This window comes from Ursus arctos, unplaced genomic scaffold (assembly GCF_023065955.2).
Source record: "Ursus arctos isolate Adak ecotype North America unplaced genomic scaffold, UrsArc2.0 scaffold_4, whole genome shotgun sequence".
NCBI classification, from domain to species: Eukaryota; Metazoa; Chordata; class Mammalia; order Carnivora; family Ursidae; genus Ursus; species Ursus arctos.
The window spans coordinates 27,753,847-27,777,105 of NW_026623056.1; the positions used below are offsets into that span (position 1 = coordinate 27,753,847).

General features: G+C 37.1%; 1 protein-coding gene across 10 annotated transcripts in view; it reads left to right on the forward strand.

Moving 5' to 3' along the window:
• LRCH3 (leucine rich repeats and calponin homology domain containing 3) overlaps window positions 1-23,259 on the forward strand; it is a 120,336-nt gene that overhangs the window by 70,439 nt on the left and 26,638 nt on the right. For 4 of the 10 annotated variants that reach the window (XM_026495437.4, XM_026495446.4, XM_026495416.4 and 1 more), the window contains exons 9-14: window positions 3,748-3,896; window positions 6,876-6,952; window positions 15,679-15,730; window positions 16,138-16,287; window positions 19,190-19,240; window positions 20,751-20,804. In XM_026495437.4, the coding sequence (XP_026351222.3) occupies window positions 3,748-3,896; window positions 6,876-6,952; window positions 15,679-15,730; window positions 16,138-16,287; window positions 19,190-19,240; window positions 20,751-20,804 (533 nt within the window). The remainder of the gene's footprint in view (window positions 1-3,747; window positions 3,897-6,875; window positions 6,953-15,678; window positions 15,731-16,137; window positions 16,288-19,189; window positions 19,241-20,750; window positions 20,805-23,259) is intronic. The other 6 variants (XM_044382788.3, XM_048215289.2, XM_048215291.2 and 3 more) reach the window with 2 other exon arrangements.

The window sequence follows — 23,259 nt, forward strand, 5'->3', positions numbered from 1 at the left end:
TTGAGGTATTATTCTCCTTTTTTGAGATTCTCCCTGTAGTCATTACTTGACCACTTCCAGGAATTATACGCATTTCTTGACGTTCACCTTTTCATTCATCTTGGATTGTATTCTTCAAGGGCATCTAAATCTAAGTTTTCTTTATTTTGGTATTTAAAAATGTATAAATTTAAAAATTCTTTTAGTTTATAATTTTTTTATGCTTCATTAACAGGCAGGGTTATTTCTGCTGCTTTGGGCTTCTGAGGCAGACTCCTGATTGTAACATTCTATTCAATCTTGCTTTAGTTCGAATTCCCAAATCCTATCTATCTATCTATCTATCTATCTATCTATCTATCTATCTATCTATTTAATGTTGGGTGTGGAGCCCAACATAGGGCTTGAGCTCATGACCTTGAGATCAAGACCTGAGCTGAGATCAAGAGTTGGATACTTAACTGACTAAGCCACCCAGGTGCCCCCCCAAATCCTGATGTTTAAATATTGAGGGCCAACTGTAAGGGAAATATTACTTTGATTTTCTAGAAGTCTGTCTGACAAGAGCTTTCATTTTTTAAAAAAATTTTTATTTTAATTCCAGTTAGTTAACATACAGTATTTAATTTCAGATGTATAATATTAGTAATTCAACACTTCCATACATCACCCTATCCTCATCACAAGGCGCATACCTTTAATCCCCAGCACCTATTTAACCCATCCCCCTATCCAACCTTCCCTCTGGTAACCATCAATTTGTTCTCTATAGTTAAGAGTCTTTTTCTTGGGGCACCTGAGTGGCTCAGTTGGTTACGTGTCTGCCTTCAGCTTGGGCCATGATCTCGGGGTCCTGGGATTGAGCCCCACATTGGGCTCTCTGCTCAGCGGGAGTCTGTTTCTCCCTCTCCCTCTTCCTCTGTACGCTCCCTCTGTCTCTCTCAAATAAATAAAAATAAAGTCTTTTTTAAGAAAGCGTCTTTTTCTTTATTTTTCTTTCTCTTTTTCCCTTGGCTTGTTTTGTTTCTTAAATTCCACATCTGAGTGAAATCATATGGTGTTTGTCCTTCCCTGACTTCGCTTAGCATTATGCTCTGTAGCTCCTTCCATGTCGTTGCAAATGGCAAGATTTTATTCTTTTAATGGCTGAATAATATTCCATTATATATTTATTAATACATACACCACATCTTCTTTATCCATTCATCTGTTGATGGACACTTGGCTGCTTCCATATCTTGGCAATTGTAAATAATGCTGCTACAAACATAGGGGTGCATGTGTCCCTTTGACTTAGTATTTTTGTAATCTTTGGGTAAATACCTAGTAGTGCGATTGTGGGATCGTAAGGTAGTTCTATTTTTAACTTTTTGATGAATCACCATACTGTTTTCCACAGTGACCATACCAGTTTGCATTCCCACCAATCGTGCATGAGTGTTCCTTTTTCTCCACATCCTCGCCAACACCTGTTGTTTCTTATGTTGTTGATTTTAACCATTCCGACAGGTGTGAGGTGATATCTTACTGTAGTTTTGATATGCATTTCCATGATGATGAGCATCTTTCCATGTGTCTCTTGACCATCTGGATGTCTTCTTAAGAGCTTTCTTCCTGGAATGATTATTTCAATTAAGTGGCTTGCTCTCTTTTTTCCCTAAGGATTTTATATTCTTTTATACTCCTGTTACTTACCATTTCATTCACATTTTAGTGGTTTTCTTTTTAATCTTGATTTCATATGAGATATCTTTCCCTTTAGTTCATTTCAGACTTGAAATATTTTTGTCTTGATCTGTGCTATCCATTATGGTAGCCACTAGCCACGTGTGGTTATTGAGCATTTCAAATGAGGCCTTTCTAACTTTTTTTTTTTAAGTTTTCTGTAAGTAATCTTTACACCTGACATGGGGCTCAAACTCACAACCCTGAGATCAAGAGTCGCATGCGCTTCCTCCTGAGCCAGCCAGGTGCCCCTGAAATGAGGCCTTTCTAAGTTAAGATGTACTATAACTATAAAATATGCATTGGGTTTTGAAGCCTTTATGTGGTGGAAAAAAAAGAATGTAAAATTTCAGTAATAGTTTATATTAATTATATTCTATAATGACACTATGTTAGATATATTAAGCAAAGTAAAATATACTATTAAAATTAATGTTACCTTTTGACTTTTTTTTAATGTGGCTACTAGATGATTTTCAATTACTTATATGGTTCACTTTTATCGCTTGCATTCTATTTCTCTTGGACTATATTGATCTAGATAGTATGAAAAGGTGATGTTGCTCTCTTGAGAAGTAGTCATAAAATGAACCATTTATTTAGTCACACAAATTGTATCTCATTGAAAAGAATGCATTTATGTGCCTGGTTTCTAATGTGGGTATAGACTTAACAACCTTTCCATCTTTTTACCTGTTATTATAACTCTAGTAACCCAAAATTCATTTTCATATTAATGACCATTATGCAGTTATTTAGAAGTAAGTGAATCTCAGGGGCCTAGGTACCTCAATCTGTTAGGTGTCCAGCTCGATTTCAGCTCAGGTCATGATCTCAGGGTTGTGAGATTGAGCCTCTCATCAGGCTCTGCTCCAAGCGTGGAGTCTGCTTGAGGTTCTTTCTCTCCCTCTCCCTCTTCCTCTCTCCTTGTTCTCTCTCTCTCAAATAAGTAAAAGCCTTTTTTAAAAAGGAAAGAAATAATTGAATCTGAAAACAGAGAAATAGACTTCTCTGAGTTCATTATTCCCAGCAACTGCAACTTTTAGGTCATCTGTAGAACATCATACAATAATGGTTGGGGTTTAGTCTCTGGAGAAACCTTCAAAAGCTTAGTAGCAAGTTTTTTTCCGCCCTAGTATGCCATTTTAACCAGCTTTTAAATGTAGTTTCTTTGGGGGGCACCTGGCAGCCTCAGTTGATGTAGAATGCAACTCCTGATCTCAGGGTTGTGGGTTCGAGCCCCAGGTTGAGTGTAGAGATTGCTTAAAACTAAAATCTTAAAAAAAAAAAAAAAAAAGTTACTTTATAAACTTAAAATAATGGGCCACTCCCAAACTTAGAATAAATAACGATGGGGCTGTATCTTACTCATATGCCTCTCACCCCAAAGCATTTTGAATGATTCCCTTCCATCCCCAAACTGCTACAAAATATCCGCACTGCTGACCTCTAGAAAATAAATTTCTAAATAAGAAAATCATTGTTCTAATTGTGGACAACAGTTACAAGAAGAGAAACAGTGATCAGCAGCTGTTTCTTTATCTCTGAGTCCACTTTCCTCCTATCCTTTCTCTTTCATTTTGATTTGACTGTGTTAGGTTTTCTGCTTCCCAGTTCCTCGAAGAGATAGGATTAAGCCCTCAAGCTAAAACGGGGTGGGGGGGAATCTAAAAGAAGATGTACCTCCCAATGTTTAAAAATTGTTCTTCCTCTCTGTCTCACAAACTCAAACTGTCTTGTTTAAAACAGTGAAGAGCTATCCAGAGAAAAAAGAAATATTAGAGGTCTATAATCCCATAATTACTATCAGTTACTGCATTCTTTAGTGAATTAGGACTAAGATTTTTCTGGAATCTACTTTTGTGAGTGGCCTTGGACCTAAAAAGAAAGTCTTACCTAATTTACACTTCTCATTTCTCACACTTTCCGAATAAAAAAATGTTAGGGAAAAGGAAAGAATGCAACTGAATGTGTTTATTGGCTATTGAATTTGACTATTCTTTCTTGGTGTGTGTGTGTGTGTGTGTGTGTGTGTGTGGACAGTGGAACATGATCTAGACCAGATCGACTACATTGACAGCTGTACTGCAGAGGAGGAAGAGGATGAGATGAGAGCACCCAAGGGCCTGGAACCAGACAGCCTCAGTTCCCAGTTTATGGCCTATATTGAACAACGGCGAATTTCTCATGAGGTAGTGCACACTTTCAAGCCTAAATACATTGCTGTCCCCTAGTAAAAACAGTTCATGATGGTATAAATTTCTGTCATATTAGTGATTTATTGGTTCAGGCCTAATTATTTGTTTTATAATGTTCAGTCCCAATTTCATGATTGAATTTTTCAGATTTATTGTAAAAAATCAGACAGTATTCTCAAGTAGGGTTTAGCTTTATTTTTCAAATAAAAAGACAGATTTCAGAATTTTGAAGAAGGAATAAGAAAAGTCCTAAGAGTATCCTGTGCTTTTGAAGAAAAATTCAAGTGAATGTAATGCTTTTCATCCATTGTTGTAAGCTTTTTTATTGTTACTAACTGGTACATCATAGCTGGATTAGTAATTGTAAGAATCGAACCAAACTGCAGACTTTGGAGCAACGTACAAACTTAACCACAGAATTTTTATAATGCACTCTTAAGTATATTGGAGCTTTTATGCTAAGTCACAGAGTATAAATTGTTTGCCATTATAGTTCTCGGGTGTCTCTTATAGTGGAGCATTGAGTTGCCTTAGAAAACAAATGAGCATTCAACCCACTGTAGAATTGCTGCCAATCCCCCACGGGGCTCCAGTGGAAATTGCATTCTTCAGCATATCTAGTCAGCATAATGAAATGGCTCCACTTCAGTGTGTGTGATGTTCATGTCTGGAGTTGGTCCCAGGCTCTGAGCAGGGGTTATTTGAGAAACACTTGGGGCCTTTTTGGAGAGTGATGTATTTAGCCTTTTAGAAATAGAGGGTAATCACTCAAGTGGGATGTGTTGTGGAGCGATATTATCATTCTTAAAAACAAATCCTTCAGTTTTCCTGTCTGAAGTCTTTGAACACAGTATTTTTTGTTGGTGTTCAGAAGACACTCTTGTATTTAAAGTTGGATAAAGATATTTAAATCAAAGTCCTAGAGCCCAGAAATAGCAGTGTACCAGGAGATTAATGAAACTACATGTGATTCAGGATATGAACATTCTTACTCGAACAAAGGGTAACTACTTTGCAAAAAAATGAAAATTAACAATGCGCATTGTAATGTTAAAGGAAGTCTTTTTCCTTGTGGTCTTTCTCTGATCATTTTGTGGATAGTTAGACTGTATAGATGAGGTATTTATACTAAAAGTAAAAAGGCCTGTTACACTACTATTGGAAATTGTATCATTTTTTAAATCCATCGTATTTGATATTTTGTAGTTTTTTTAAACTCCAGCTATACTTGTGTGGTAGTCTTTATGATTCTATGTCATATTGCTCTTTATGACTTCTGTGTCATAAGGTTTTCTAAAATTTGGCATCTATAAAAATGTGATGGAGCAGTATTATTTTAGATGGTTTAACAACCACCTAAAGTGTTATATTCTTGAATACTACCTAAGAATGGGTTGTTTAAAAAAAGAATCTATTTGAGATTTTGAACACTCTGCTATTGTTTAATTCTAATACTTCTCATACATAGAGGTATTATGACAAAATAGGGTATAGCTTATAGGGTATAGCTTATATTTATAGGGTATTGCATTTACTTTTAAAATTAAACCAATGTCACATTCGTCATGAAAATTTCATGTACCTCTTGCAATAATTTTAGATAGTTGCAGTCTTGTAAAACCAATGTGTTAAGTCACTGATGTTAACATACTTAGGAGAGATTTTTGTTTATTTTAAAAAGTCATATTCACTTAAATTAGAATAATTATTCTTTAATCAGAATTCTAGGATTATATTTCATTTTGTATGATCCTCATGCCCAGACTTGAAAAGAGTCTTCTTTGCAGTAACTCACCAAAGATTTTCTAGTCCTATGTGATTACCTATTTCTTGAAGATAGACTATAAATAATAGTTTTACATTTGATTTTTATTTTTCATTTTTTTAAAGATTTTATTTATTTGTCAGAGAGAGAGAGAGAGAGCACAAGCAGGGGGAGCAGCAGGCAGAGGAGGGAAGGAGGCTGAGCAGGCTGAGCAGGGAGCCTGATGCGGGACTTGATCCCAGGACCCTAAGATCATGACCTGAGCCGAAGGCCGACAGACGCTTAACGAACTGAGCCACCCAGGCATCCCTTACATTTGATTTTTTTTAAATACCCTTTTTGAATAAGTTGTTTTCTTTCCCTTAAAGAATACCCGTTTTAACGATTAGTTTTGGTGTTGAAATCAGATTGTATTCCTTCTATAGATTCTCATTGACAAAATAAATGTTGTGATAACCTATAAGCCTCTACCTTTGATTTATAATTTTATTTCACAATATGTGGTCCATATCACTGAGGCCAGTTCAGTTTTCCTCAGTAATGTTTTTTTGAAATGACCTTTACTCTTTAGTTTATAAATAAATTAAATTATCAGTATTCTTCTTTTAGTTAACACCATATTTTTTACCATAAATAGAAAATTACTTTTTGCTTTATCTTAATAGTCCACCAGTATTCCCAGGACTATTTGTATCACTAACATAAGTAACAATTTGTGATGATGAAGAAGTAAAGAAATGTAATCTGTCCGGGGCGCCTCGGTGGCTTATTGGTGTAACCTGTCCAATGATCTCCTTATTGCTAGAAATACACGAGAGAGGCTGAGCACAAGTCAGGGTAGGGCAGGTGGGAATTCCTGTTCTGGATGGAAATTTATACCAGATGACCCCTAAGATCCTCTCAAGCTCTAACATCTTACCATTTAGTAAATATTACTGTATGGTCAGTGTAATTTATATAATACAGTGAGAAGGAAATCTACTTTTTTTAAGAGTATTATGGGATTATGAATAGTATTTTGTTCACCAAAGCAGTAATATAGCCTATAAGAATAATTTTAAACATAAAAATTCACATTTGAAGATTTTGTTAAAATATTTTTTAGTGTAAATTATAGATCCCTAAATGCCAAGTCGAATGTGGACTGAGCAGTCACAGTGTTGTGGATACATCTGTTAAATTGATTTATTTCTGCTTTTTTGGCCTAGGGTTCACCCATAAAGCCAGTACCTCTGAGGGAGTTTCAAAAAACAGAGGACATGAGAAGATATTCACATCAAAACAGGTTTGAAAAAAGCCAGTTCTCCTCATTTGTTTCTGTCTTTAAAAGTCATTAGTAAGAGCATGAAGTGGTTTTGGTTTTGTGCAGACCTATGTATGATGAAGATATTTAGACACTGTGTTTAAGATACCATGTATTTAGAGCTGAGTGACAGTGTACTTTGTGCTCATGTAATAGAAAAAGAAGCAAAATCGACTTATTGATTGTAAATTCAGATTGTCTAAACCATTACCTGTATAATTATTTGATTTGAAGATACTTAATGGCAGTGAGATTTTATGGTGATGTATCTGGATTTATGCATAAAGAAGGCTAAATGAATTTCAGGAGTCCAGACTTTTTTTTTTTTTTTTTTTTTTTTACTTAAACTTTTGACTAGAAACAGGGAGCTAGACAGAGACAGCAATATGTATCCTCCTTCCTGTCTCAATTCATATGATTTTTTTGACTACACTTAGTGCCGCACAGAATATTTCTAAAATTAACTTGACTACTTAGAGCACTGCTGCTTATTCTTAAATTCCAAAAGTTTCTTGCCATACAGTATATCACAATAGTTGAAAAATTCACAGCCTTTGGGTCTTTGCTTCCTCCCTGTTTTTATGAAGTCTTAAATCAGTAGACTTAATAAACTTGGTCTTAAACAACAGTAAATTTCCTTTGTAGAAAGTGTCGTACATAGATCTTTACTTCTACTTGATAGGATATTAAAGTTGTTTAGGGAATTGAGATATAGATGGGTAAAGAAAATGTGGGGAGAATAGTGAAAAAAAAAATCTCATAATTGGCCTTTTATAATCTCATCAGTTAGTTCTTAGGGATTTAGTTTAATTTCATATCTTTGAAATTTATTTCAGAATGTCTTTTTAGTTGAAGATACGGTCTTCTGAGATTCTAGTTTTGCGCAGGGGTTTGCTGTTGTGTTTTTCCACTCTCGGTGGGCCCATGCTTTATCTCCTGTCCCTCTTACCTCCTGTGTCCATTATAAGTAAAGCTCAAGATCTTTAGAATTTAATAGAAACTTTCAAGGTGAAAGCCAGCTTTCTTTTTCCCTCAGTTACCTTATGTATTAGTTTTCTAATGCTCATGTCACAAATTACCACAAATTTAGTGGCTTAAAACAATATCTCAGTTTATAATATCTCAGTTCCGTAGGATAGAAATGTGGGCAGGCCTTCATTCTTGCCTTCCCCTTAGTTTCCCCTTAGGGTCTCGTAAGCCAAAGTCACGGCACTGGCTGGCCTAGATTCTTACCTGCAGACCTGGGGGAGAACCCACTTCCAGGCTCATCCAGGTTGTTGGCACAATTCAATTTCACACAGTTATAGCACTGAGGTCCCTGTTACTTTGCTGGCTATCAGCTGGGACTCATTTTTAGCTTCTGGAGTCTACTCACATTCCTTGGTTCATGGCTCCCTCCATTTTCAAGTCAGCAATGGCAGGCCATTTTGAATCTCTTCTCACATTTTCAGTCTCTCTGATTTCCCTTTCTGTCACATCCCAAAACTCTCTTGCCTTCCTCTTCTGTTTTTTCCCCCAGCTTTATTGAGAAGTAATTGACTTAAGTCACTGCATAAGTTTAAGGCGTACAGCATGATAGTTTGATTTACATATATTATGAAATGATCACCACAATAGTTTTAGTTAACAGCCATCATCTCATATAAATACAATTAAAAAAAAAAGAGGGGGGCTTTAAATGACACGCTGGACCAGATGGACTTCACAGGTATATTCAGAACATTCCATCCAAAGCTACAGAATACACATTCTTCTCTAGTGCACATGGAACATTCTCCAGAATAGATCACATCCTGGGTCATGAATCAGATCTCAACCGGTACCAAAAGATTGGGATCATTCCCTGCATATTTTCGGACCACAGTGCTTTGAAACTCAAACTCAATCACAAGAGGGAAGTTGGAAAGAACTCAAATACATGGAGGCTAAAGAGCATCCTACTAAAGAATGAATGGGTCAACCAGGAAATTAAAGAATTTAAAAAATTCATGGAAACAAATGAAAATGAAAACACAACTCTTCAAACCCTTTGGGATGCAACAAAAGCGGTCCTAAGAGGGAAGTATATAGCAATACAAGCCTTTCTCAAGAAACAAGAACGGTCTCAAATACACAACCTAACCCTACACCTTAAGGAGCTGGAGAAAGAACAGCAAATAAAACCTAAACCCACCAGGAGAAGAGAAATAATAAAGATCAGAGCAGAAATCAATGAAATAGAAACCAAAAGAACAGTAGAACAGATCAATGAAACTAGGAGCTGGTTCTTTGACAGAATTAATAAGATTGGTAAACCCCTGACCAGACTTATCAAAAAGAAAAGAGAAAGGACCCAAATAAATAAAATCATGAATGATACAGGAGAGATCACAACCAACACCGAAGAAATATAAACAATTTTAAGAACAGATTATGAGCAACTAATGCCAATAAATTAGACAATCTGGAAGAAACGGATGCATTCCTAGAGACGTATAAACTACCAAAACCGAACCAGAAAGAAATAGAAAACCTGAACAGACCCATAACCAGCAAGGAGATTGAAGCAGTAATCAAAACTCTCCCAACAAACGAGAGCCCAGGGCCAGATGGCTTCCCAGGGGAATTGTACCAAACATTTAAAGAAGAATTAATACCTATTCTTCTGAAGCTCTTCCAAAAAATAGAAATGGAAGGAAAACTTCCAAACTCATTTTATGAGGCCAGCATTACCTTGATCCTAAAACCAGACAAGGACCCCACCAAAAAGGAGAATTACAGGCCAATATCCCTGATGAACATGGATGCAAAAATTCTCACCAAAATACTAGCCAGTAGGCTCCAACAGTACATTAAAAGGATTATTCACCACGACCAAGTGGGATTTATTCCTGGGCTGCAAGGTTGGTTCAACATCTACAAATCAATCAGTGTGATACACTACATTAATAAAAGAAAGGACAAGAACCATATGATCCTCTCAATAGATGCAGAAAAGGCATTTGACAAAGCACAGCATCCTTTCTTGATTAAAATTCTTCACAATGTAGGGACAGAGGGTACATACCTCAATGTCATAAAAGCTATCTATGAAAAACCCACAGCAAATATCATTCTCAATGGGGAAAAACTGAGAACTTTTCCCCTAAGGTCAGGAACATGGCAGGGATGTCCACTATCACCACTGCTGTTCAACATAGTACTAGAAGTCCTAGCCTCAGCAATCAGACAACAAAAAGAAATAAAAGGAAATCAGCAAAGAAGAAGTCATTAACTCTCACTCTTTGCAGATGACATGATACTGTATGTGGAAAACCCAAAAGACTCTACCCCAAAACTGCTAGAACTCATACAGGATTCAGTAAAGTAGCAGCATATAAAATCAATGCACAGAAGTCAGTTGCATTTCTATGCACCAACAACGAGATAGAAGAAACAGAAATTAAGGAATTGATCCCATTTACTATTGCACCAAAAACCATAAGATACCTAGGAATAAATCTAACCAAAGAGGCAAAGGATCTATACTCAGGAAACTAGAATACTCATGAAAGAAATCGAGGAAGACACAAGGAAATGGAAAAACGTTCCATGCTCATGGATTGGAAGAACAAATATTGTGAAATGTCTTGCTACCTAGAGCAGTCTACACATTCAATGCAATCCCTATCAAAATACCATCAACTTTTTTCACAGAGCTAGAACAAATAATCCTAAGATTTGTATGGAACCAGAAAAGACCCCAAATAGCCAAAGGAATGTTAAAAAAGAAAACCAAAGCTGGTGGCATCACAATTCCAGACTTCAAGCTCTATTACAAAGCTGTAATTATCAAGACAGTATGGTACTGGCACAAAAACAGACACATAGATCGATGGAACAGAATAAAGAACTCATAAATGGACCCTCAACTCCGTGGTCAACGAATCTTCGACAAAGCAGGAAAGAATATCCAATGGAAAAAGACAGTCTCTTCAACAAATGGTGTTGGGAAAATTGGACAGCCACATGCAGAAGAATGAAACTGGACTATTTCCTTATACCATACACAAAAATAGACTCAAAATGGATGAAAGACCTAAATGTGAGACAGAAATCCATCAAAATCCTTGAGGAGAACATAGGCAGCAACCTCTTCAGCCTCAGCCACAACAACTTCTTGCTAGACACATCACCAAAGGCAAGGGAAACAAAGGCAAAAATGAACTATTGGGACTTCATCAAGATAAAAATCTTTTGCACAGCAAAGGGAACAGTCAACAAAACCAAAAGACAACCAAAAGAATGGGAGAAGATATTTGCAAATGACATATCAGATAAAGGGCTAATATCCAAAATCTATCAAGACCTTACAGACTCAACACCCATAGAACAAATAATCCAATCAAGAAATGGGCAGAAGACATGAACAGACATTTCTGCAAAGAAGACATACAAATGGCCAACAGACACATGAAAAAGTGCTCAACATCACTCGGCATCAGGGAAATACAAATCAAAACCACAATGTGATACCACCTCCACACCAGTCAGAATGGCTGCAATTAACAAGTCAGGAAACACAGATGTTGGCAAGAATGCAGAGAAAGGGGAACCCTCCTACACTCTTGGTGGGAATGCAAACTGGTGCAGCCACTCTGGAAAATAGTATGGAGGTTCCTCAAAAAGTTGAAAATAGAGCTACCCTACAACTTAGCAATTGCACTACTGGGTATTTACCCCAAAGATACTAAGGTAGTGATCTGAAGGGTCACCTGCACCCCAATGTTTATAGCAGCAATGTCCACAATAACCAAACTATGGAAAGAGCCCAGATCTCCATCGACAGATGAATGGATAAAGATGTGATATAACACGTACACACGCACACACACACTGGAATATTATGCAGCCATCAAAAAATCTTACTGTTTGCAATGACATGGATAGAACTAGAGAGCATTATGGCTAAACGAAATAAGTCAATCAGAGAAAGAATTATCATATGATCTCACTGATATGTGGAATTTTGAGAAACAAGGCAGAGGACCATAGGGGAAGAGAGGAAAAAATGAAACAAGACGAAACCAGAGAGGGAGACAAACCGTAAGAGTCTCTTAATCTCAGGAAACGAACTGAGGGTTGCTGGAGTGGAGAGGGGTGAGAAGGTTGGGGTGGCTGGGTGATGGACATTGGGGAGGGTATGTGTTTTGGTAAGTGCTCTGTTTTATGTAAGACTGATCAATCACAGACCTGTGCCCCTGAAACAAATAATATATTATATGTTAATAATAAAAACAAAATGAAAGAAAAGCAAATAAAAGACATCCAAATGGGAAAAAAAATTTTTTTTTCTTCTTGTGATAAGAACTCTTAGGGTTTACTCTCTTAACAACTTTCCTGTATATCACACAGCAATGCTAACTATAGTCATCATGTTGAACATTACATCCTAGTATTTATTTATCTTATAGCTGAAGTTTGTAGCTTTGATCACCTCCCTCCAGTCGCCCCCCCCACCCTGCCCTCTTCTGCTTTTAAGGTTCCCATGATTCCATTAGACCCACCTGGATAATTTTCCCATTTCAAGGCCAACCAGTTAGTAACCTTAATTTCATCTGCAAAGTCCTTTTTGACATGTAACATATTTACTGGAGTAATACCAGGAGGTGGAGATCATAGGGACCAAAAATCTGCCTACCTAATCTTAACCCGGCGTTCCTGTTTTTACTACCTTTTTAGAAATTCTTGCTCTGCCAGCACTGAGGGAATCTTCTCTTATTGGAGCCTGTTCTTTCAGACCAAGTAGTTTTCTGTTTATATTCAGAGTCACCCACTATTAATTGACAGACCCTGGTGGCGCCTGGGTGACTCAGTCGGTTAAGTGTCTGCCTTTGGCATAGGTCATGATCCCAGGGTCCTGGAATTGAGCCCCACAGGAAGTCTGCTTCTCCCTCTCTCTCCTACCCTCCCCCCTGCTTGTGCTCTCTCTCTCTCTCTCAAATAAACAAAATCTTTTAAAAAATTAAAAAAAAATTTTTTTAAAAGTGACAGACCCTGGATTCAAACTCAGTTATGACTAATTCTAAAGTCCATAACTTTAACCACTATGCCATAGCTATAAGATAAATAAGTACTGAGTAGGAGTGCTAATAAGATAAAGATTGGGAATGATGAGTAAAAAATTTAAGGAAGTTTTTTTTTTTTTTTCAAGCTTCAGTGTTATTTTAAAACTTGTCTTAAGGAGTTATTAAGTAATTTTTTCTATACCTTTAAAAAATTATAATTTATTCTGTCAAAACTTTTAGGGGGTGGTATTTTAATTATTTAGTAAAGGTAAGAAATATGGCTTTACTCTTGAAGTCATATAAAACAGGTTTTTTTAAATGTATTTTTCGATGCCTAGAAATTAAAAAAAGGATTTTGTGAATACTTCAAGGATGTGGAAACAATATAAGAAAAGAAATGTGAAAAGAAAGAGAACAAGAGTGTGGCTTAAGTTTTGCTTTTTTACATATTACCTTTTTTTAAAATTAGGAAAGTATATGGGGGGGGGTCTGGGTGGCTCAGTCGTTAAGCATCTGTCTTCGGCTCAGGGCGTGATCCCAGGGCCTGGGATTGAGCCCCACATCGGGCTCCTCTGCTGGGAGCCTGCTTCCTCTCCCACTCCCCCTGCCTGTGTTCCCTCTTTCGCTGGCTGTCTCTCTCTCTGTCAAATCAATAAATAAAATCTTAAAAAAAAAAAAGGAAAGTATAAGGTAGGCCAGGGTTTCCCAATAGGTTGTAGCACCACTCTTCAATGGATATTTGAAATGTGCTTGATTTGGGAATTGGTTGTCAAAATGGTTATAGGTGTTAATGGTAGGCGTTAAGGCTAAACTACCTATAATGTGCAGGACAATCTTGTACAACAAAAAAATTATCTGAAATGTTGGGACAGTCCTATTGAGAAACATACTCATAGATGAAATGGCCATACGACATGAAGTAACATGGTGGCACCAAGGAGCTGCTAAGCTGTGATGGGCCCCCGTTAGCACCTGGTGATTGGCTTGAGGGAGCTGTCCATTCTCAGACATCTTCTTCCCTACCACTGTTATTCTCTCATATGCTATGCTTCACTCTTTGCCTCCATCTTTAACTTTTCACACATATAGAAAACGATTACCTGCAATGGCAAAAACTAAGCTGTGAAAAGGGAAGTGTGGTATAATAGAAGCCACTAATCTCCAAGTCAGGAGGCTTGAATTCTAATCTAGGCTGTAGCCCTGGTAGCTGTCATTGAACTTCTGAGGGCCTTAGTTTTTCTCTCTTGTAAAGTTAGTGGCATGAACTCCATGATTTCTGAAGTACCTCCAGTTCTCATAGACTGCATACCTAGAAGATGAGAAAGTAGACTACCACTGAGTCAGATAAGATTTCAGATCAGATAGGTAAGGATTACTGGCTGCATCACCTTGGGAAAGTTACTTAACTTCCATGCCTCAGCTTCTCAACTGTAAATTGATTATAATAGTTCTTACTCCTAAGATTGCATGAAGAATAATTGAGAAACACTGTGTATAAAATACTTCACAGGGCATATGTAGTACATGGTAGGATCTCAAAGATTGTTAGTTTCTATATGCCTTTGAATAATGTTGCCCAAAAAAAGAACACAAATCGTAGTCGATAAATGCGGAAGTATTGATTACACATGTGCATCAAGAGGAAAAGTCCCAATTTTAAAGAACAAGAAGATTCTAAAAAAGACCTTTTCTAAGAAGATCTCTGTAGGTTGGAATCTGTAGAAAAGCCTTGAAGTAAGAAATCAATATATGATAACTGAAGAGATCTTGCTAGAGAAAAGATTCCATAGTGGGTATGTTTCTAAAATGAGGTAAGAGTCCTGAAAGCCAGATTGAAGAATTCTTATTATTATTAGTTGGTAATAAGAAACTTCTGGAGCTTTGGGGGATTTGTTTTTATTTTCCTAGTAACACACTGATTTAATGCATTTACATCAACCTGGTAGGCTAATAATCATGGTTTAAAATTTCAGGTCCTAAATGTCACAGCGTCACTGTTCCCAACATTGTTAGGTGAGACACAAATGAGTAACAGACTCTGGAAACATTAAATCCAATTCAGGAAAAAGATAAATACCAAACTGTAAGATTTAGCACTGATAAAACTGAGAAGCAACTTTTACTGGTTTTTTTAAGCATTAAATCAGGTGTCATCTCTTTCTTAAAAATCAACATAGTCTTTACTTTTATTATTCAAATTGCTATATTAGTTGAAAACGGGAGTAGGAGTGCTTTACAAGTTTCTGTCATATTCCAGATTTCTGTTGATAAAATGACTTTATATATAAAATTATCTCATTTAGATGTATCTTGTTTCAGTCATGGTGATAAAGAAGATAATAATTATGTATGCTATAAAGAAGTAATACTGTTTGAAAAGTAATCTCAAATATCTGTCTGGTCAGCACTGGCTAACATAGACCATTGTTAGCTATCTGCAGTTTGATCAGTGATACCGTCACATGAAATGTGAGTTGGAGACATCAGGTTTTCCTGGGGCCTAATTTAATGACTTGGGCTCAGGTTTACAAAATGCAGTCAGTCTTTCATTGCTGACCAGTTTGCCTGTTGATTAATAGCAGGCTACATTTAACAATAAAATTGTACTTATCTTTTATATATCTGCCTATCTTATCAAAGAATTTTTTGTTTTTTGTTTTTTTTTTTCCTTTTTTGGGTCAGGGTTCCAGTCGAGCCATCTTCTGTCATGTCACTATCACCAAGTCACATTCAGGTAAAAAAAAAAAAAAAATTTTTTTCTGTTTTAGTGTTGATTTTTTTTTAAGTAAGATGATTTTCTATTTTTATAACACTTAAATTACCATTAATTGCCAGATATGTGTAAATTCACTGCCTGTCTCCTCCAAAATACAGTTAATATAACATGTGCACCTGCTACTTGCTAATGGTGTTTTTAGACACCAGACAGAAATTAAATCTTTACTGACATAATGGCTCTATAGCACCTACAGGCACACAGGGCAAAGACGGGACACGCTGAGCAATGAACACGTTTAAAGAAATGCTAGGTGACTGCAAAGTAGAAATTGCTTGGGTCAACAGTAGTTTCCTGAACTGATGAGGAATATTGACAAGTTGACCTTTCTCCCCACTTGCATGTGCAAAATACTTTTGTTCCAGTTATCACATACAGACTTGGAACTTCATCGGAGAAGAGAGCAGTTAGTAGAGCGAACTCGGAGAGAGGCACAGCTTGCCGCCCTACAGTATGAGGAGGAGAAAATAAGGACCAAGCAGATTCAGAGAGATGCTGTCCTGGACTTTGTCAAGGTGAGATTTTTGCCATATTTCATTGAAATTCCGAAAGTGTTTTAGAAGTAAGTGCTTATTTGTTTTGCTGAGGCTACCAGGGCTTGTGGTAAAGTGTCAGCTTTCTTGTGTGTCACTCTAAGGAATCTTGAGTAAGTCGTGGAACTGTCTCCTACTTGTGTTTAGATGGATTGTCCTCTTGTAGGTAGGCTGAGAAGTGATCATCTTGTTCTTGGGACAATAGTCTCTCCCTCTTCCTTAGCAGTCTGTCTTTAGACATCTCACTTTACTGTCCAGCTGCCATTTCCTCAATCTCTAGTACATTAACAAAGACCAGTAAGACCATGAAAATGCCACATAAACCTAAAGTACCATGCACATGGGAACCGTTGTTACCCGAGCCCGTCTCCAACTTCCGCACTCAGCTGAGCACCAGACTTTTGCAAGGTTAACAGGCTTAATACTTCAGAGTCATCTTTGAGTCTTTCCTTTCTGTTGTCTCCACACCTACTCAGGTGACAACGCTGTTAAAACCTCTTCTTTCTTTTTTTAAATTTACAGCCTCTACAGTTGCATCTAAGCCTGTTTCTTCTTCTTTCTTTCTTTTTCTTTTTCTTTTCTTTTCTTTCTTTTTTTTTTTTTTTTGGTGCCTGTATCACTCAAAGTCTTTTTATTCGGAAATCACCTTGGATTTTTCTCTTCATAATTAAATAACTCTTCCTATTTTTGTCTGTTTGTTATCTTTCTCTCCCACTTATCTGTAAACCCCATGAAAACAGGGAGTACGTCTGTCTTGTTTATTCACTGCTCTATCCCTAGATCTTAGCAGGTCTTAGCCCATAGTAAAGCTCGGTAAATATTTGTTAAAGAAATGACTGAATGAATCAATCGCTCTTGTCCTCTAAAGCTTTCTCTCTTGTGTTTCATAACTCTGGACAAAGACCATCATCTTTAAGTACCATACACATGATAAAATCTTTTTTTTTTTTTTTTTCAAATGTATCAAACCCTGGATGAAGATCTCTGATGCTCGGAGAGGATGACAGTTTGCCATGTTAAATACTCAGCTAGTTACAGGCAGAGCACAGGTTCTGATCAAGACAGGTTGAACAGAAAATGGAAGTAAGATTGGCAGAAAATAAAGTTTCTTTAAAAAAAAAAATGCTGGCTCCAAATCCTAATCTGTGACCACAGGTCAATATTGACTGTCAGTAAATAATGACGGCTAACACAAACTATCCTAAGCACTGTTCTGTGCATTCTGCTTTAATTAATTCATTTAGCTTGTGTTCTGTAGAAGCCACATAGCTAGTAAGAGACAAGCACAGTGTAGATGGTCCTGATTAAATGCTAAATTAGAATTTGATCTTGATCTGTTAGGTGAAAGAGAACAATTAGAAGTTCTAAAGCAGGAGAAAAACATGAGAGGAAAGATACTTCCGAAAAACTAATCTGCTCATGGTAGAATATGTTAGAATGAAAGAGATAAGGAAAATGAAATAGAGAGTAATTGCAGTAATTAGACTGGGGTGCAAAATGACGGCATAGAACCAGATGATTTCTGAGGTTCCTAAAGAGAGGCAGTGTTTAGCTCTTACAGTCGTAAGAGCTTAGCCTCAGAAATAATCTGAATTTGAATCCAGCTTAGCTACTCATTATTGTGCTCGACTTTGAGAAAATTACTGATCATTCTGTGCCTTTAATTTCCCCGTAGGTATAGTATTGAATTGTTAAATATTAACTCAGAATTATTATAGGTGCACCTAATACTTTTACTGGTGTGGTGAGCCCCCCCCCCCCCCGCCCAGCACCACAATGGACTTTATAAATTAGAAATTTGAAGAGAAGCATCTTTATGTTTTATACATAAATGTAGTGAGTGTTGAATAAATCATTGAAGATGAGTGACAAAAAGAAGATCCCAAGGCAAGATTTTGAGGCTAAAAGAACAGTTTCAACAGGAGGCTAGCTTTGTGGAAAGAATATAGGATTCAGAGTCAGAAGATGTAGGAACAAATCTCGGTTATGCTACTGACCAGTTTCATGACCTTGCACATATCATTTAACCTCTCTTGTCCTCAATTCTTCTATCTTTAAATAAATATGATTATGATGTTCGTTTATCTCCGAGAGTAAAAAGAATCACTTAAGATAATGTGTATAAGTACACATTGTAGGGGCGCCTGGGTGGCTCAGTCCTTAAGCGTCTGCCTTCGGCTCAGGGCATGATCCCGGCGTTCTGGGATTCAGCCCCACATCAGGCTTCTCCGCTGGGAGCCTGCTCCTTCGTCTCCCACTTCCCCTGCTTGTATTCCCTCTCTCGCTGGCTGTCTCTCTCTCTTTCAAATAAATAAATCTTCAAAAAAAAAAAAATACATTGTAAAGCAGTGACTATAGAAATGGTTTAATATTATCATTTGACATAATAACAGAAATTAGCAAATTGCAGAAAAAAGCCAGTTAGTATGGGAATTTGCGGATTTGCTTTTGAACATGTTGAACAAAAGGTGACAGTGAGTTTTCAAATAGGCCGTTGAAAATGCAAACCTGGAAATTGGCTGAGAGGATGTTAACACCAGACAGAGAGAATGATTTCACTGAGAGAATATAGTGAGAGATCACCATTCTGGTTGTGAATGTATGTGTGTGCATGTACATACAAAAAACATACTTTTTATATTTCTATTTATAGATGCTTCTAGACCTCTGAAATACTGTCTGTCAGTTTATTGCCTTCCTCGTTTAAATTGTAAGCTGTTTAAGGGAAAGGGTGGCATCTTCTAGCCAGTAAATCTAGAAAAGTACTGCACACGAGTGATACAGAAATTAATGTGGGTGATTATCTTGGTATATAGAACTTATCATTTCCAGTGTTCCAGATTCTAACCAACTTCCCTTTCTTGGGGGGCTTGGGGATGTATAGCACAAAGCGTCACAAAGTCCACAAAAACAACAACCCCCCTTAGATGGTGAGGTAAGTCTATATAATCACCTTTTCTTTGGAATTTTTTATTATCGCAATGGAAATGAAATGTTTGTATGCGATTATCATGTGTTTTCAGTGATCAGAATATTGCCATTTCCTTTTCCCTCACGAGATTCTCCTTATTCAGGAAAAGATGACACAGGCCAGGGAGTTGATCCAAGTCTATAGATCATAATCTGTACGAATCCGTGTGGAGATTATTTATTTCCTTCCCTTACCCCCACCAGAAGTATCATCTCCCTCATCCATTTCAAAGCAGAGTGTGTCGTGAGAGGGAGTCCTGAGAGCTGTATGTGACAGGGGTACATGGTGTTGGTATTGAACTAAAAGATACCGCATATATTTCAGCTCCAAGGCTCGCTTCTTGAGTATGTATGTTATTGATTATATGGCATACAGAGTAGTTTTATCATATGAAGTAGTACATTTTCATTACAAGTAAACATGTAAAATTGATTGCTTAACCTTTTTAAAAAATGCACCTGTTGTGATCTGTTAAAATGAAACTTACTAAGTATTTTTATTGTACTTGGCTTTTTTATTAAAAGCCATTTTTCATTATCTTTGCCTTCTCATTTTTTTCAATTTACGATCATTGCTTCCTTAAAAATGCACAAAGGCATTGTTTCATGTGAATTTTGAATCTGCTTTCCATAAAGTAAATTACTTAAAAACCTAACACGGGGCTTTACAAGCATCACGTTTCAGCACAGAGGTTTTAAAGCACAGTGTTTCTGGAATGGTAAAATGCATTTTTTGAAATGTTGTAAATTATCCGTTATAAAGGTTTTTTTCTTTATCTCAGTGGACATATAATCAGTACTTCTGGTTTATCTAAGACCTTACTGAAAGAGTACTGAAAGAGTACCTGAGTTACCTGGAAGAGTAACTCAGCTTTTTCAGTTGTCTTTTCTTCACAAGGTCATAATAAAGATAAAACAGGCAAAGTTAATACCATCTTCTTTTTTTACCCCCAGATTTCCTTCTTAATGGTCATTCTGGAGTAAATTCATTATTTAAAAATTAAAACTTCTCAAGGAAATAACGTGTACAGTTTTTAAGTTTCCAGTTGTACTCTTGTTTTGTCTGAGAACGGTAATGAAGAAATGCGTAGACTAGAATTCATGACTCTTGGGTTTATGGTTTTTAATTTGTTACTGACTCATTAAATGACCACAAATTCTTTGTTACTTCTACATCTGTATTTCAGCTTTCTCCTCTGTGAATAGAGAATAATCCCTGTTCTCTCCTTGCTTTAGTCAGTTTTTAAGCAATAAGATCATATTTGAAATTATTTAAGCTCTTTAGCAGAAAATCATGACTCAGAGTCAACTTATTAGCTATTACGATACGTGAGTCCAAAAGGATTGTGAATGTGGTTCCATATGTTAGCATCTTCAGTGCGTCTCAATATATCGCTTTGCTTGTGTATTTGTGAGATGTCATGTGTGTGCATAGTTTGTTTTTGACATTGCTCCATTTCTCTCCGCCTCTCCAGTGTCCCTTCCCATCCAGAAGGTCTCAGCACACTGATGATAGTGCCTTGTTAGTGGTAAGAGCCTTGCACGAAAATAGTTATATATTGCTGTGTCTAGAGATTGGAGAACAGTTATCATACTTCTCATTCAGAAAGTATCTAAATATCCTAAAACATGATGAGCATCATTACTCAGTGCTTTACAGACAGCTAGAACGTTTCCCACATACTGTTCATGATTTACCCAGTGTTCCAGCGGTCTGCGCCAGAATTCAGATACCTTTGTTAGTGTTGCCAAAAGTAAAACGTTGACATTGTGATCCATATTGGCTTTGTATGTGGGTTAGGAGGAGAGGGAATAATTCGTTTTTTAAATGTCATTTCTAATTTCAGGTGCATTTACTTAATAATCATTAATTTGGCTGGTGAGTCACCTGTGTGTTAAATGAATTTCCTTACTCCATGACTAATCGTACAATTGTATATTCGCCATCTTATTTCATTATCTATTTAAAGCTACTGAAAATCCCGAGGTTTTAAAAAATACTTACATCTCAAGATTATCCCTCCATGTCCCTTCTTTAAACTCTGGGAAACATTAACTTGGAATGTTACCTACTGATCATTTTTAACACTGGTTTACTTTTCGTGCCTTTCATCTGCTGAAAATGAGTATAACAATAAGAGCTATTGAAAATCTTAGTAAGTTTTGTCAGCCTTGCAAGAGAATTCTAACATTTACAAAATTGCTTTTCCCATCATGTTTTATGATATTTTGTACAGTGTGTTGAAAACTAGCAGTTCAAAAGTGCAGTGTGTGTAGCAATTCCTGTCGTCCGTGCTGGTCCCTGCTGCCATTGTGCGCGCTGCCTCATGGACTGCAGACTTCAGTGTGGGCGTCTTCTCACGTAGACTTCCGCTGTCAACGCTTCTGTGTGTTCTGCAATGATCACTTCCTTTGAGATGGATAAAGCACATTTTAACAGGGGAGTCTGACAGAAAAATAAAACCACCACTCTCTGGGGTTTAGTGGAAATTAATTGGCATGAGAAATAAATAAATTAATGCAGAAAAATATTGAGAGCCTGTGATGATCCAGACACTACCACAATTATCTCATTTACTCTCACAGCCATCTTAACAGTTAAGGTTACACGTGTCACCATTTTACAAACGATTACTGAGGCACGGAATGTTTTGTCCGGAATGTGATTTGTCCAAGGTCACATAGCTTAAGTGCGTGCAACATTGGGTTCAAATCTAATTCTGGCTGACTTAATTAAACACCATGGTTTATTGCCTCTCAGTCTATAATTGAAAACAACTTAGGAGACTGAGGTTAGATTTAATACCATGTATAGGAAGTGATAGAAGTCTGAGTGCCCACACTTCTTTGTCAAGGAAAAAGTGGAATTTGGAAAAGCAACAAAATTCTCTCAGTGTAAAATTTGAAATGGCTTTTAGCCATTTTCGAAACACATGCACTTGTATTTTACTCATCAGTATTCATGTTTGACCTAAATGAGATGCCCTTGAAAAGAGAGGACCACGTCTCACATATTTTTGTATGCCAAATAGTGTCCAACACTGTGCAGAAAGGGCCTGTTTTAAATCATACCTCTGATTTTTTGGACTACTGTCCAATGGCTTCATATATAACTTTTATTTTTTTAGGAAAGGGAGTGGGGAAGGAACAGAGAGAGAGTGAGAGAGAGAATCTTAAGCCGACTCCACTAGCACAGAGCCCACGTGGGCCTCGACACAGGGCTCGATCTCATGACTCTGAGATCTGACGTGAGCTGAAATCAAGACTTAGACACTTAACTGACTGAGACACCCAGGCACCCCAACTCCTGACGTCTTAACACGGCCTACAAGCTCCTCGGAATAAAATCCAAACTTCTTAACATGGCCTACAAGCTCCTGCACACCCTGTCTCATATCTCTGGGCTCATGCTATGCCAGCATTTTTTCAGCTTTTCAAATAAGGCAAGCCTGTTTTTACCTCACAACCTTTTGCAGATGTGGTTTCTCTCAGCATGGAATGCATCTCCCTCCCTGCATATACCCCTTGGCTAATTCCTACTCATCTATCATGTATCAGCTTAAATGTCACACCTTTAAAATGGCTTTTCTACAACCCGAGACTCCCAAATCAAATTTGTTTCCACTGTCATTTTTCTCATCCTAGTACTTTGAGGTGGGCGTTCGTTGTTTTACATCTCCTCCCTGTTAGACTGCGGGCTGGAAGCTTCGTGGGCACAGGGATATTCTCTGTTACAATTGCCTGTGTATACTCAGTCCCTGTCATTGTCCCTGGGATATTAAGTGCTCAGTATTTCCTGAATGAACACATAAATGCTGTGTATGTAATAATCCCTCATTAAATTGTTTCACGGTGAAAAGGTCTAATGATACAGCGAGGTGTAAATGTTGGATTTGATTTAAAGACCTTGAAGTATAGGATTTGAAGTAACTATTAGTGGTGTTTAATATCCGTGAGGGCTGCCCTGAAGGATCTGTTGCTTTC